We start from the raw sequence: 14,556 nt of genomic DNA, 5'->3' as shown, positions 1-14,556 counted from the left end.
ACTGCAGCAATAATTCAAACACAGCATGGGTTTGTTAAGGGAAAGTCTTGTCTGACAAATTTGATTGGTTATTATGATGTGGTCACAAAGGAACTGGATGCAAAAAATAATTTTGATATCATATACTTGGATTTCAGGAAAGCTTTTGACACTGTTGCGCATGGAAGACTACTGTACAAATTGGAGCAGAATGGTATTAAGGGTAAGTTGCTACAATGAATAAAAGGATGGTTAAGTGGGAGAAGACAGAGGGTGGTAATCAATGGGTGCTGCTCTTCTTGGACTAATGTTATTAGTGGAGTCCCACAGGGTTCGGTGTTGGGTCCACTGTTGTTTTGTGTATTTATCAATGATATTGATGAAGGTATATCAGGCTTAATGTCGAAGTTTGCAGATGACACAAAGGTTGGCAGGGTTGTTAATGACAGTAATGGCAGTGTGCTACTGCAACAGGATCTAGATAATTTGGGCAGATGGGCTAAGAAGTGGCAACTGAAGTTCAACCTTGATAAATGCAAAGTACTGCATATGGGTAGAAGTAACCCCAGAGAAACGTACCAACTGTGTGGTACTACACTTAAGGTGGTAGAAAATGAAAAAGACCTGGGAGTAATTGTGCAGTCAGATATGAAGTTTTCTGAGAAATGCAGACAGACTGCTAGGGCGGGTCATGGGGTTTTGTCAATGATATATAGGAATTTTGCTAGCAGGGAAAAGGAGGTGATTGTACCTCTGTATAAGGCAATGGTCAGGCCACGCCTTGAGTACTGTGTACAGGTCTGGAGGCCTCATTTTAGGAAGGATGTAGATTTGCTTGAGCGTGTACAGAGAAGAGCAACACGATTGGTGAGGGGAATGAAGGGATTCTCTTACCAAGAGAGGCTTAAGTTCTGCAAATTGCAGTGGCTGGAGACTAGGCACCTGCGCGGTGATCTGATTGAGGTCTATAAGGCCTTGAATGGGTTGAGCACGCTGAATTCTGATGGGATTCTTCCACTTGTTCAGGTTACGAAACTACGGGGACATAAGTTCAAATTAAGAAAGGACAGATGTAGAATAGATGTGCGGAAATTTGCCTTTAGCCAGCGGGTGGTTAATTGCTGGAACAAACTTCCATCTGTCGTTGTGGAAGTTGATAGGTTAAATAAATTTAAGGAGGAACTGGACAGGCATTTGGAGGGAATGGTGTGATTTTTTTTTTTTTTTTTTTTTGGCTGATGCTGCATAAGCTCCTACACTTGCTTTCTTGCATCATGTGCCACTACTACTACTACTACTACTAGTCAGGAGCATGAGTGCAGTAGCACGTGCTCTTTGAGTGGACAGGGTTCAAGCCTGTGACTGCTAAATACGATTAACATTTGTACTGATGATTTATTGTAAACTTCACTGACTTGGTGGTCATGCCGGTGTATATATGAGAACATTTCTTCTTTTTTTTTTTTCGACTCCTCTCTCTCTTTTAGGGTATTTAAAAAAAAAAAGTAGAAACAACCTAGTACAGTAAACTAAAATCAATTATATGAACACAAAAGGCAGATAAACAATATGTAAACCAGATGTGACTGAAACCCAAATCTAAGCTGAAAACAGCAATGCTGGGCAGTGCTATTGTGCAGTGTGCAACTAAAAGCAACTCCATGTCAGTATCTAAAGAACTATGCAAAACAAGTGTAAATTGAGCAAAAGTTTTATAAACAACATTTCAATAAATTTCAGTTAATTAGAACCATAGAGAGAATGCTCCCTTTCCCATAAATTGTATATTTTTGTAATGTGGTACACTGCACCTTCTTGGAGTAGGTAAATACTGTGGTGATTACAGTTTTGCAATTATGCTGCAATGTACTGCAGTGCACACATTTTAAGATTGGTCATTAAAAATCTGAATAAATCCTCTATTATCTGGAAATGGTTTCAGGTTTGTATCACTTACCCTAACCACAGAAAAACATTTCGGTTTTTCAAAGAAAGTATGGGTCTACATATGAAAGTATTGTCTATAAAATAAAAATATTTTATATCAACATAGTTCCGGAAATGCTTGGTTTCCGAGTTATTAACTGGAATGTCTTATCTCCCACAGGCAATTTCCTTCATCACAAGGTACTGATAGAATCTGGTGGTTTTCCATTCTGACCATGTACTCAAATCAGGAGCAAGCTGATATGCACTTTATGTATGGTTTGGCGGACGGCAATGCTCTGGAAGCTCGTTGTTTATACCACGAAAGGTTCCCAGAACAAAGATATCCAGACAAGAAAACTTTTGAAGGTATCCATCACCGCTTTTGTGAACATGGGACCTTTACACCTCGTGCTGCCAACAGAGGACAACCAAGATCTATGACTTCTGAAGTAGAGGAGAAGATTTTAGATGTTGTGCATGCCACTTCTGGAATCAGCACACGCAGAATAGCAATGCAACTGGCTGTTCAACGTTCAACTATTTGGAGAGTGTTGTGAGAACACCAACTGTATCCTTACCATCTGCAATGGGTACAGGCCTTGTCACCAGCAGATTACCCTGCACGAGTAATATTCTGCCAGTGGTTCTTGCAGCAGTGTGGTACAATTCTCATTTTCCTTACTGATATTCACAGAAGAAGCACAGTTCACATGAGACAATCCAAAACTTTCACAATCAGCATGTATGGGCTGAAGAAAACCCACATGCAATTCTTCCAACAGTGGTTTAGCTTCAACATCTGGGCAAGTGTTTTTGGTGATAAGGTATTTGGGCCCCATGTACTTCCAAACAAACTCACAGGGCAAGCGTACAGAAACTTTCTGGAAAACAATGTGCCTGATTTCTTGGATGACAATGCCACCAATCATTCGCCAATAAGCACACTTCGTGCACAATGGCACTCCCACACATTTCAGCCACCTAGCCTCCAATTACCTGAATCGAAGGTTTCCTGGTCGGTGGATACGTAGAGGTGAACCAACTGCTTGGCCTCCATGCTCACTGATTTAAACCCACTAGATTTTTTCTTGTGGGGCCATTTAAAGTCATTGGTGTATTCGACTCCAGTTTTTTTTTTTTTTTTTTGGTAGTTGTTGGCGCATCAGCTTCTGTGGCCATAATGCACCTCCCAAGGTTTTTGCAGTGCTTTGATCCAAGCCCGAGGCGGGATTAGAATCCGCGACCTATGGGTTGCCAGGCAGGCACTTTACCCACCCGGTTAGCTTAGTCGGCTTCGACTCCGGTAGCTGATGTGAAAACTCTCCGCAATTGAATTGTGGCAGGTTGTGAGACAATACGAAACATGCCAGGAATTTGGTATCATCTTCACGAGTTCATGAAACATCGATGCCTTCTGCCTGTATTCAGGCAGAAGGTGGATATTTTGAACAATTACTATAAGGTGATTGAACAGTTAAGTGTCATGACAGACCTACAAAACTCGGAAACCAAGCATTTCTGGAACTATGTTGATATAAAATATTTTTATTGTCTACATATGAGGAACTCATTCCTGAAGTTATGCCGCGTATTTTTGAGACACTCTGTATAAGTTGGAAACTTATGTATTCCAAACAAGTACTCACACTACATACAGAAACATTACAAAAAAAACGACATAGTAGTACAGACATGTGATGCAAGAAAGCAAGCATATGTAGCAAGGGATTTCACACATCCATTCCCTCTAAAAGTTTGTTCACTTCCTCTTCAAATTTATTTAAGCTATTAACTTCTATAAAATATTTAAGGGAAAAGGCCTCATGCTACGAGGTAGAATGATTGTAGAACTGCTACTTTGGTAGAATACCCATTTACCAAAGTAGCCATCTACTTTGGTAGATGGCTACGTTAAAATGATGCTTTTGCCCTTAAATATTTTATAAAAGTTGATAGCTTAAATAAATTTGAAGAGGAAGTGAACAAACTTTTGGAGGGAATGGATGTGTGAAATCCATTGCTACATATGCTTGCTTTCTTGCATCACATGTCTGTACTACTATGTAGTTTTTTTTTTTTTTTGTTGTTGCTGTTTAAGCTTACTTCCTTGCATCAATGCAAGGAAGTATCAATGCAATCAACTACCTGCTGGATAAAAGCAAATTTCCACTCATCTATTCTACAACAAATTGCCTTTGTTCAATTTGAATTTATTGATTCAAATTGATTCAATTTGAATTCAATTCTCAGTAAGCGGAAGAATCCCATCAGAATTCAGCATCCTCAACCTATTCAAGGCATTATACACCTCAATCAGATCACCCCGCAGGTGCCTAGTCTCCAGACACTGCAATTTGCAGAACTTCAGCCTTTCTTGGTAAGAGAACTCCTTCATTCCCCTCCCCAATCTTGTTGCCCTTCTCTGTACGCGATCAAGCAACTCTACATCTTTCCAAAAATGAAGACTCCAGACGCAGTACTTAAGGTGTGGCTTAACCACTGTCTTCTACAAAGGGATAATCACCTTTTTCCTACTAGCAAAATTCCTGTACATCATTGACAATACCCCATGACCTGCTCTGCAGTCTGTGTGCATTGCTCAGAAAACTTCGTATCTGAATGGACAATCACTCCCAGGTCTTTTTCATTTTCTACCACCCTAAGTGTAGTACGACACGGCTGGTACGTTTCTCTGGGGGGTTACTTCTACCCATATACAATACTTTGCATTTGTCAAATGTTAAACTTCAGTTGCCACTTCTCAGTCTATCTGCCCAACTTTTCTAGATCCTGTTGCCATAGTACATTGTCATTACTGCCATTAACAACCGTACCAACCTTTGTATCATCTGCATACTTGGACATTAAGCCTGACATATGTTCGTCAATATAATTGATAAATAAACAAAACAACAGCAGGCCTAACACCGAACCCTGGAGAACTCCACTAATAACATTAGTCCACATAGACGCTGCTCTTTGTGGACTAATAACATTAGTCCACAAAGAGCAGCGTCTACTGATTACCACTCTCTGTCGTCTCCCACTCAACCATCCTTTTATCCATTATAGCTACTTGCCCTTAATACCATACTGCTCCAATTTGTACAGTAGTCTTCCATGCACAGCAGTATCAAAAGCTTTCCTGAAATCCAAGAATATGATATCAAAATTATTTTTTGCATCCAGTTACTTTGTAACCACATCATAGTATCCAATCAAATTTGTCAGACAAGGCTTTCCCTTAACAAGCCCATGCTGTGTCTGAATTATTACTGCAGTTTTGTCTGCAATGTTACTTTAACCAGTGACTCCATTATTTTCCACGGAACAGAAGTTAAATTAACAGGTCTGTAATTACTCATGTCACCTTTTGATCCCTCTTTGTGAATTGGGGATATATTTGCAAATTCCCAGTTCATGGGGACTTCTCCTGAGTCCAAGGATGCTCTCATAATTATGGCTAAGGGTTTGCTTGCTTACTTTGCCACCTCCCTTAATATAACTGGATTGATCCCATCCATCCCAGGTGCCTTTCTTACATTTAACTTCAACTATTTCTCCTCCACTTTGCTCTCAGTTATTACAAAATCATTAAGCTCCCTTTTTGAGTTTAATAAGCTTCTGTCCTTCACTTCCCTAAAGAATTCCTCGTGTGTGAATGTAGATGCAAAATATTCATTCAATTTGTCAGCTATCTGAGCAGGATCATCAACAGTTGAACCATCGATATCAAGGGGACCAATCTGATTCATCCCCTTACCTCTAGAGTTTATATAAGTAAAGAAGTCCTTGCCGTTTTTCTTAGTTAGCATCCTTTGCCAAAGATGTCTTGTAATCTGCCTTCGCTTGCTTAATCTCCTTTGTGACTTGATTACAGACTAGCTTATCTACCATAGGCTTCGATGTCACCTGACAATTTATATGCATCCCATACATTTTTCTTCTCTGCCATGAGTCTCTTTAGTTCATTTGACATCCATTTAGGCCTTAACCTTGAACAGTATTTCTTAATCGGTATTAAAACCTAGTAGCATCCATGATTAATTCCTTGAATGCTTCCATTTAGAATTTGCTGTTAGTAACATCAGTTGGCCCCACTGTACAGAATGTAAGGCCCCGCCGTACGAAATGTAAAAACTGTCTGAGACCACTGTAGTCACCTTTACTAAAACCCTTCCCATTACTCCTGATGGTGGTTATATCTTTAGGTAAATCCCAATTCAATACACTGTGATCACTACCACCTAGTCATTCCTTTATGTGCAAATTCTTAATTCATGAATAATCACTGCTAATAACCAGATCTAGAGTATTACTCTCTCTCTCTCTCTCTCTCTCTCTCTCTCTCTCTCTCTCTCTCTCTCTCTCTCTCTCTCTCTCTCTCTCCCTCCCTCCCTCTAGTTGCCTCTCGAACATGCTGCTGCAGAAAACAGTCATCTAATAAAACCACAAAAGTCTTGCTAGTGAACAAGTGACCAACCCACAAGTTCTAGTCAATATCTGGGAAGTTAAAATCTCCCATTATAATACAATCTGATTTACTGGCCCATTCTATTTCTCTGTACAACTGTTCATTGTACTCATTAGAGTCATTAGGCCTATAACACACTCCTACTCTCATTTTTGCTTTCACAGTGCTTATGTCACACATCTATTTAAAAGTTTGTTCCAACAATCAGTTACTCTCTGGCTGGAAGTAAATTTCCGCACATCTATCCTACTAATATCCTTTTTAATTTAAGCTTATGTTCACTTGTGTATTATGTCTAAGAAAGAGCAAGGATGCCATCAGCATTTAATTTATTTGATCCATGTAAAGCCAAAAACTTTTTAATCAGGTCTCAGTCTTCTCACAGGTAACCAGTTTCCAAGCACTGCAATTTACACAACTGAAGTCTCTAATAATAAGAATACCCTTTTGCATAGTTTACTAAAGTTGTTTTTCTTCTCTGAACCTGTTCCAAAAGTGGTCAGAAGACTAATAACATTAGTCTCCTGACAATTACAAAACACTCCATGAGCTGTCCTTGCAGCCTGTCTGCACTGCTCACAGAACTTAATATCAGACTCTATAATTAACCTATGTGTCTTTTGTTCTCCAGCACCTTGAGTGTGGTAGTGCCTAACTAGTATGCTATTCTGGAATTACTACCTGCCAATATGTAGTATACCTCGTATTTATCAACAGTAAACCTCAATTTTCACTTCTCAGCCCATTGCCAAATTTTCCTAGGTCATGTTGCAGTAGAATGCCTTGATTCCTGTCATTAACCACCCTGCCAGTTTCTATATCATTTTTAAAACAGACAATCTTGGCATGCCTTCATCAATATCATTAATAAATACTGAAAACAGTAAGGGCTCCAACACTGAACCTTGAAGAATTCCACTAATAACATTAGTCACAGAAGAGCAATATCCGTTTATAACCGCCAACTGTCTTCTGCCACTAAACCATCCCATTAAAAGTAGCAGTAACTTGCCCCTAACACCACATTGCTCCAATTTGTACAGCAGCCTTTCATGTGAAACAGTATCAAAAGCTTTATGAAATCCAAGTATATGATGTCAAAATTAATTTTTGCATCCAGTCCTTTGTTACTGTTAATAGGTTGGTCAGACAACATCTCTCCTTAACAAATCCATGCTATGATTTCTGTATAATTCTATTCCCGTCAAGATCTCACATCAATATATTATGATCACTGCCACCGAGTCATTCCTTTATATGGTGTTTCTTAATGCATGAATACTGTAATACTACTTTAACCACTAACTCTATTATTTTCCCTGAAACAGAAGTCAAGCTTATGGGGTCTGTAATTACACACTTTACCCTTTGATCATGCCCTCCCTCCCTCCCTCCCCTTTGTGAATAGGAAAGACATTTGCACTTCTCCAATCTATAGGAACCCCAGCCCTGAATTAAAGGATATTCTCATAATTATAGCAAAAGATGTACTTACCTCTTTTGCTGCTTCTTTTAATAGATTGGATAGATTCCAAACAGTTCGGTGCCATATTTATTTCTCTTCCACTTTCTTCTTAATTATCATAAAATCATTTAGTTGCCAGTTATAACTTGGTATACTTCTGATATTCCCATCCCTAATGATCATTGTAGTCACCTTTACAAAACTAGAATCCCTTCCCTTTTACATTTACCATAGTTATATCTTTAATTAAATCCCACATAAATATATTATGATCACTGCCACCTTGTCATTCCTTTATCTGGTGTTTCTTAATGCATGAAGAGACACTTTATAATCAGATCAAGAGCACTGATTTCTCTTGCTGCCTTTCTCAATGACACTGTAGCATATGAGGCCAAACTGCAGTCACTTGTTTTCCACTGTTACAGAAGCTAACTCTTGTAACAAATGTAGACCAGGTGGCTTTGTTTTGACAAAATTGTGTGTGTGTGTGTGTGTTATGGAAGTTTAATGGTGCATAAGCTGCTGGGGCTATAGTGCGCCTTAACAAAATTGTATGGTGTACCATTAAAAAATAATAGCGAATTACTTTTAAGAATTTGTACCTCTGTCAAACTGGTCTCCAATAATGATTAAAAATGTAATGCAAGTGCCATAACAGTACAGGACAACTGAAATGGCACATAGCTGTTTTGCTCGCTTTCCACAGGAATTATATACCACATCTTGATAAGTTGCACTATTGTTGGCATCTGAGCAGTGAGCAAGGATCATCAGAGCTGCCACTACAAATGTTAACAATATCTGAAAAGATGGAAAGGTAAGTTTCTTTATGTAAAAGAAAAAAAATGTATTTTTATATCATAATTTGGAAAAAAGTAAATAAATAAAAATAAAAAACTGGTTGTACACATACATAAATGTGTACATATACAGATTTATGTATGTGTATACGTACAAGGCACTTCAATTAAAAAAGGTACCATCTCGATTATTTTTAGATTTAGGTTATTTGTTGTCTGGACCTTCTTAACCATATATTGGTTAAGAAGGCTTATGCCCTAAATGCTTTAGAGCCCATACATTGGCTAAAATTTTTGAATTTGATATAAAATTGGACAAAGTATTATCATTTAGACTTCATATGGTAAATTAAAATTTTGTATAATTGACTGCTTTCTTTTTTCTGTCAATGGGAAAGTTGTTCACCATCCTTCTTTAGTCAAAAAACATCACTGGTGTACTTTTGTACCTCCAATCATTTTATTTGAAAAATTGAAAATATAATAGTGATAATAGCACAAAAAATCTTAGAATGTGGAACCACAGCACAAACTGTAAGTGCACATGTACTGACGAAGAAACATTACATACAACCATTGTACTTGAATTTTAGACTAAGCTGAGGATAGAGAATGAGTCTCCCATCCTTTAAGAAAAAAAGCATTCGGTTAAGCAAAATTTTAATTTAGAAATTGTAAAATCTAATTAGTAATGTTTGGTCCAATTTTAGCAACAAATTCAAAAATTTCAGCTCAAATATGACTAAAATCCAACCAATATATCTACTAAACCTAAAAATAAATGAGACAGATCCTGGTGCTTTTCAATTGAAACACCTGCGCGCGTGCATGTGCATGCATCCATGCACATACACACACTGATAAAAGTGATAAAAGTAAAGAATGGTACTAATCTCAAATTGAAATTTTTGGCACAATATTTATTAGTTGTGTCAGCTGTTGAGAATTTCCCCTGTTAATGGATAGGGCCATTCCTCTATCCACAACCCAGGAACATGTTTGATTTGGACTAGCTACAAACAAGCAAGGACATATTTATGAATAAGCAGTTGTGGAGGACTGTGTAACAGTGGTACACAGTCACACAGTCCTCCACAACTGTGTAACAGTGGTATTAACAGAAGGGGAATAGAGACAAACCTAATGGAATGGCCACGACAACAAAAAATGCCTCATAACTTCAAAATGGCACCATGTTATTTGATGCAAAAAATAATTTTGACATCATATACTTGGATTTCAGGAAAGCTTTTGATACTACTACTACTACACGTAAAAGACAGTTATACAAACTGGAGCAATGTGGCATTAAGGGCAAGTTACTACTACTACTATGGATAAATGGATGGTTAAGTGGAAGAACACAGAGAGTGGTTATCAATGGGCACTCCTCTTCGTGGACTAATGTTATTATTAAAGTTACTCAGGGTTCAGTGCTGGGTCCATTTTGTTTTCAATATTTATCAATGATATTAATGAAGGTATATCAGGCTTAATTTCAATGTTTGTAGATGATACAAAGATTGGCAAGTGGTTAACAGCAGTCATCAGGATGAGCTGCTGCAACAAAGGCTTTACTGTACAAATTGGAGCAGTATGGTATTAAGGGTAAGTTGCTACAATGGATAAAAGGGTTATTGGGTGGGAGAAGACAGAGAGTGGTAATCAATGGACAATGCTCTTTATGGACTAATGTTATTAGTGGAGTCCCCCAGGGTTTGGTGTTGAGCCCACTTTTTGTATATTTATCAATGATATTAATGAAGGTATATCAGACTTACTGTCAAAGTTTGCAGATGACAAAAAGGATGATAGGGTTATTAATGACAGAAATGGCAGTGTGCTACTGCAACAGAATCTAGAAAATTTGAGCAAATCGGCTGAGAAGTGGCAACAGAAGTTTAACATTGACAAATGCAAAGTACTGCATATGGGTAGAAATAACCCTAGACAAACGCACCAACAGTGTGGTACTAAAACTTAGGGTGGCAGAAATTAAAAGATCTGGGAGTAATTGTGCAGTCAGATATGAAGTATTCTGAGAAATGCAGACAGACTGCCAGAGCAGGTCATTGGGTATTGTCAATGATATACAGGAATTTTGCTAGTAGGGAAAACGAGGTGATTATCTGTTTGTATAAGGCAATGGTCAGGCCACACCTTTGGTACTGCATACAGGTCTGGAGGCTTCATTTTTGGGAGGATGTAGAGTTGCTTGAGCATGTACAGAGAAGGTTAAAAAAGATAGGCGAGGGTGACGAAGGGGTTCTCTTACCAAGAAAGGCTTAAGTTCTGCAAATTGCACCAGCTGGAGACTAGGCACCTGCAAGGAGGTCTGATTGAGGTGTATAAGACCTTGAATGGGTTGAGCATGCTAAATTCTAATGGAATTCTTCCGCTTGTTCAAATTATGAACCTGAGGGGACATAAATTCAAATTGAGGAAAGACAGTTGTAGAATAGATGTGCATAAATTTGTCTTTAGCCAGCGGATGGTTAATTGCTGGAACAAACTTCCATCAGTCGTTGTGGAAGTCAATAGCTTAAATAATTTAAGGAGGAACTGGACAAACTTTTAGAGGGAATGGATATGTGAAAAAAAAATTTTTTTTTTTTTTTTTTTGGCTGACGCTACATAAGCTCATAAACTTGCTTTCTTGCATCACATATCTTTCTTGTTTTCTTGACAAATGCAAGGTACTATACTGTAACCCCAGAGTAACTTATCAACTGTGTGGTACTACACTCAGGGCAGCGGAGAATGAAAAAGACGAGGGGTAATTGTGCAGTCACACATGAAATTCTCTGAGCAGTGCAGATATGCTATCCGAACGGCTTATGGGGTTTTGTCAATAACTTACAGAAATTTTGCTAGCAGGGAAAGGGAGATGATTATTCTTTTGTATAAGGCCTCATCTTCAGTACTGTATAGGCGTAGCAAGGAATGGGGATAGCAGGGCAGTCTGCTTGGAGTGCCAGCCAGAAAGGGGTGCCATCATTTGAAAATATGAGAAGGAAGGTATTAACACTAACAAAATACTTTCAACTTTTTTTTTTTTTTTTTTTTTTTAAATTTATCTTTCTCCACTTAAATTTACAGTTGTTAGTTGAAATTTCTATTTGACACAATTCAATTCATGTAAAGAGACTGATTTTTATATTAACTGACTGCAACTGTAATACTTTCGTTTAAATTTTTGGTATGTTATTAAGGCACATAAAACTGGGGATCAAAACAATATTCAACCTTAAACATGTTTAATTTTCCACAAAGTTCTTTTTTAACAAATTTCGTCTTTAGCATTAACATTAGAAGAGGCACATGATGCAAGAAAGCAAGCTTATACAGCATCAGCCAAAAAAAAAAAAAACACACCTTCCCATTTCACTGATGTATTCGTTCCAAATGTTTGTCTAGTTTTGCCTTGAATTTATTTAAGCTTATCAATTTCTACAACAACAGATGGAAGTTTTGTTTCAGCAATCAACTACCTGCTGGCTAAAGGAAAACTTCTGCACATCTATTCTACAACTGTCTTTCCTCAGTTTAAATCTATGCTCCCTCAGCTTTGTAATCTGAGCAAGAGGAAGAATCCCATTGGCATTGAGTCTGCTCAATCCTTTCAGGGCTTTATACACCTCAATCAGATCGCCTCACAGGTGCCTAGTCTCCAGAAGCTACAATTTGCAGAACGTAAGCCTTCCCCTTTCTTCATAAGAGCACCGCTTTGTTCCCTTCACCAGTACTGTTGCCCTTCTCTGTACTTATTCTAGCAATTCTACATCCTTCCTAAAATGTGGCTTTCAGACCTGTACACAGTAGTCAAGGCCTAACATTTGCCTTATACAAGGGGATAATCACCTCCTTATCCCTGCATATCACTGAGAAGACCCCATGACCTACTCTGGAAGCCTGTTTGCACTGCTCAGAAAACTTCTTATCTGACTGCACAATTACCCCAAGGCCTCTTTCATTCTCCACTACTCTGAGTGTAACACCACTCAGTTGGGGTTACTGCTGCCCATATGCAGTACTTTGCATTTGTAAATGTTAAACTTTAGTTGCCACTTCTCAGCCCATCTGCCCAATTTTTCCAGATCCTGTTGCAGCAGCAGCGTACTATCATTACGGTTATTAACAACAATGCCAACCTTGGTATCATCAAATGTTGACATTAAGCTTGATATACCTTCATCAATATCATCAATCACCGAACCATGTGGGACACCACTAATAACATTAGTCCACGTAGAGCAGTATCCGTTGATTACCACTCTCTGTCTTCTCCCACTCAACCATCATTTTATCCATTGTAGCAATTTGCCCTTAATGCCATACTGCTCCAATTTATACAGTAGTCTTCCATGTGCCGCAGTATCGAAAACTTCCTTGAAATCCAAGTATATAATATCAAAATTATTTTTTGCATCCAGTTCCTTTGTGACCACATCATACTATCCAATCAAATTGGCCAGACAAGACTTCCCCTTAACAAAACCATGCTGCGTCTGAGCTATAACTGAATTCTTGTCTAGATGATCCTGCAATGCTTCTATAACCAGTGACTCCATTATTTTCCCTGAAACAGAAGTCAAACTAACAGGTCTGTAATTACTTGTGTCACCCTTCGTCCCCCTTTGTGAATTGGAGATACATATGCACATCTCCAGTATGTGGGGACTTCCCCCGAGTCCAAGGATGCTCTCATAATTATGGCTAAGGGTTTGCTTACTTTCTTTGAAACCTCCTTTAACATAACTAGATGGATCCCATCTACCCCAGGTGCCTTTCTTATGTTTAACTTCAACAATTTCTTCTCCACTTTGCTCTCGGTTATTACAAAATCATTTAACTCCAAGTTAGAGTTAGTTAAACATATGGCCCTCTCCTCTTTGAATAACTCCTCATGTGTGAATGTAGATGCAAAATACTCATTTAGTTCGGTAGCTATCTGAAAAAGATCATCTACAGTCAAATCATTGCAAAAACACTAGGCGAGGAATTACTAACTGTCCTGAATGAAATAGTTAAGATGGTTAATTATATTAAGAGCAGGCTGCTCAAATCACAGTTGTTTGCAAAACTGTGTGAAGAACTTGGATCTGCACATTTGAACCTCCTTCATACTGATGTCAGATGGCTGTCCAAAGAATGAGTATTGAGTCTTGTTTACAAATTAAAAGTAGAATATAGTGAAACTTCCCTTTAACGGACAGCCATGGGCAACGAAAATTTGTGCGTTAGAGAGAAGTATCCACTAACAATAAGTCTGAGGGAGAAAAAAAAAAGAAAGAAAGAAAAATCGTTAAATGTTTAAGGTAAAATTAAATTAAAATATGTACAGATTTTGAACAATATTTTTGTAAATAATATACAATTACATACACAAGAGATAAAGAAAAATCGTTAAACGTTTAATGTAAAATTAAATTAAATTATATACAGATTTTGCACAATATTTTTGTAAATAATATACATACAATTGTGCTATGCATATTATGACTTTATCTTAAGAAAAATACATACAGTAATCACTTATTTTCTTCTGCACCTTCTTCCGGCTGATAATTTTGTTTTCAACATTTGTTTGGAGTGAAGAAACCATCGAAAGTCCTTCAGTATCTTCTTCAGCGGCAAAAAACATTTTTAAACAATTGATTTGTATGAGCGCTTCTATTTTCATCGGTGGTTCGTGATTAATATGTTCTTCAACAGAATGACCTCCTTCCATTTCTTCATCCTCATGAGGAACTTCTTGAAAAATATCGATGATAATGTTGTTGCTATCTAGAGCACCATCTTCTATAGTGAGGTTCGAGTCTATATCTTTGTAGCCAGGGTCACTTGTAGCTGAAGTATCGTACATTATCAATAGATGTTGAAGTTCTTGTTCTTCTTGGTGCTCC

At 37.9% G+C, this 14,556-nt stretch overlaps 1 protein-coding gene across 1 annotated transcript in view; it reads right to left on the bottom strand.

The window, feature by feature from the left end:
- Positions 1–14,556, bottom strand: part of LOC150079123 (sodium-coupled neutral amino acid transporter 7-like) — a 183,836-nt gene that overhangs the window by 123,259 nt on the left and 46,021 nt on the right. Inside the window, exon 3 of the mRNA XM_090382961.1 lies at positions 8,453–8,651. Coding sequence (XP_090239087.1) covers positions 8,453–8,651 — 199 coding nt within the window. The remainder of the gene's footprint in view (positions 1–8,452; positions 8,652–14,556) is intronic.

This window comes from Mastigoproctus giganteus, chromosome 10 (genome assembly GCF_048544385.1).
Source record: "Mastigoproctus giganteus isolate SK-2022 chromosome 10, ASM4854438v1, whole genome shotgun sequence".
Taxonomy (NCBI): Eukaryota; Metazoa; Arthropoda; class Arachnida; order Uropygi; family Thelyphonidae; genus Mastigoproctus; species Mastigoproctus giganteus.
Note: the sequence above shows the minus strand (reverse complement) of the source record. Positions and strands in the feature narration are given on the sequence as shown.